This window comes from Procambarus clarkii, chromosome 80 (assembly GCF_040958095.1).
Source record: "Procambarus clarkii isolate CNS0578487 chromosome 80, FALCON_Pclarkii_2.0, whole genome shotgun sequence".
Lineage (NCBI taxonomy): Eukaryota > Metazoa > Arthropoda > Malacostraca > Decapoda > Cambaridae > Procambarus > Procambarus clarkii.
Window position 1 is genome coordinate 20031340 of NC_091229.1, and position 1346 is coordinate 20032685.

General features: G+C 40.0%; 1 protein-coding gene across 1 annotated transcript; it reads right to left on the bottom strand.

Annotated features, from left to right (window-relative positions):
• Nucleotides 1–418: 418 nt before the first annotated feature.
• On the bottom strand, nt 419–805 carry LOC138357920 (immunoglobulin G-binding protein H-like). The gene has a single exon (XM_069315096.1). The coding sequence runs from the start codon at nt 803–805 to the stop codon at nt 419–421; it is 387 nt and encodes a 128-aa protein (XP_069171197.1).
• Between the last annotated feature and the right edge of the window lie 541 nt (nt 806–1346).

Sequence of the window (1346 nt, forward strand, 5' to 3'; positions counted from 1 at the left end):
TCTTGTTGCTTTGTTACAATATGTAGTCTGGGGTGGTAGAACGTATATGAATATATGTATATGTAATGTAAACGTATATGAATATATGTATGTGTAATGTAAACATATGCTCAGCTATACGATTCTTGTTATAATGTCTCTTATCATCTTATATTATACATGGCAATGTTGTTGTGGTTTAAGATTTAGCTGCTGGGAACAAAAAGTTCCAAGTAGCACGGGCTATGGCGAGCCCGTAGTGGACTTACCTGGCACAGGAGCGGGACATGGCAATGATATCGACCTGTAGTTTAGTGGCACCTGTCAATTGCATTGATTAAATGTAGCGTAGGTATGGAATTAGTTATCTTCTAGCTGTCTGGTAGCTCCCCACTTTTCAGTCATTGTAGATTGTTTAAAAAAAGGTATATTGGTAACATCAACAGCCCTGTATATATGCCTTGTTCATGTTATCTTCTCTATGTGCCTTGTTCATGTTCTTCTGATCTTCTCTATGTGCCTTGTTCATGTTCTTCTGATCTTCTCTATGTGCCTTGTTCATGTTCTTCTGATCTTGTCTATGTGCCTTGTTCATGTTCTTCTGATCTTCTCTATGTGCCTTGTTCATGTTCTTCTGATCTTCTCTATGTGCCTTGTTCATGTTCTTCTGATCTTGTCTATGTGCCTTGTTCATGTTCTTCTGATCTTCTCTATGTGCCTTGTTCATGTTCTTCTGATCTTGTCTATGTGCCTTGTTCATGTTCTTCTGATCTTCTCTATGTGCCTTGTTCATGTTCTTGTGATCTTCTCTATGTGCCTTGTTCATGTTCCACCAATTTTTCTTTCTTCAAAGTATTACATTTTGAGTCATGTTCTAATAGTGTGGTTTTCACTGCTTCGTTTCTTAGAATTAGAATATCATGAGCTTCTAAGCACGCCTGGACAATTACTCCATCATGTCCGGTCTTATATCTTCCAGTTGCCTTACTCTGCGTCTCTTCTAGGAATTCTCTCATTTCCTCATACTCCTCTTTCTAGTATGCTGGTTTCCTGTTGTTCCTTCTTTCTGCTATTGTTTATGGTTTCATTTCACTGATATTCTCCAAGACCAAAATTCTGTGATTGTAGATGCTGAGAGAAGACTTTCTTGGGTTATTTCGTCTTGGGAGGGGGGGGGGAGGAAGGTGTTTTTTTCCTCTTTGATGAATACATATTTTCATTCTCGTGTGTGTGTGTGTGTGTGTGTGTGTGTGTGTGTGTGTGTGTGTGTGTGTGTGTGTGTGTGTGTGTGTGTGTGTGCGTGTGTGTGTACTCACCTAGTTGTGGTTGCGGGGGATTGAGGTTTGGCTCTTTGGTCCCGCCTCTCA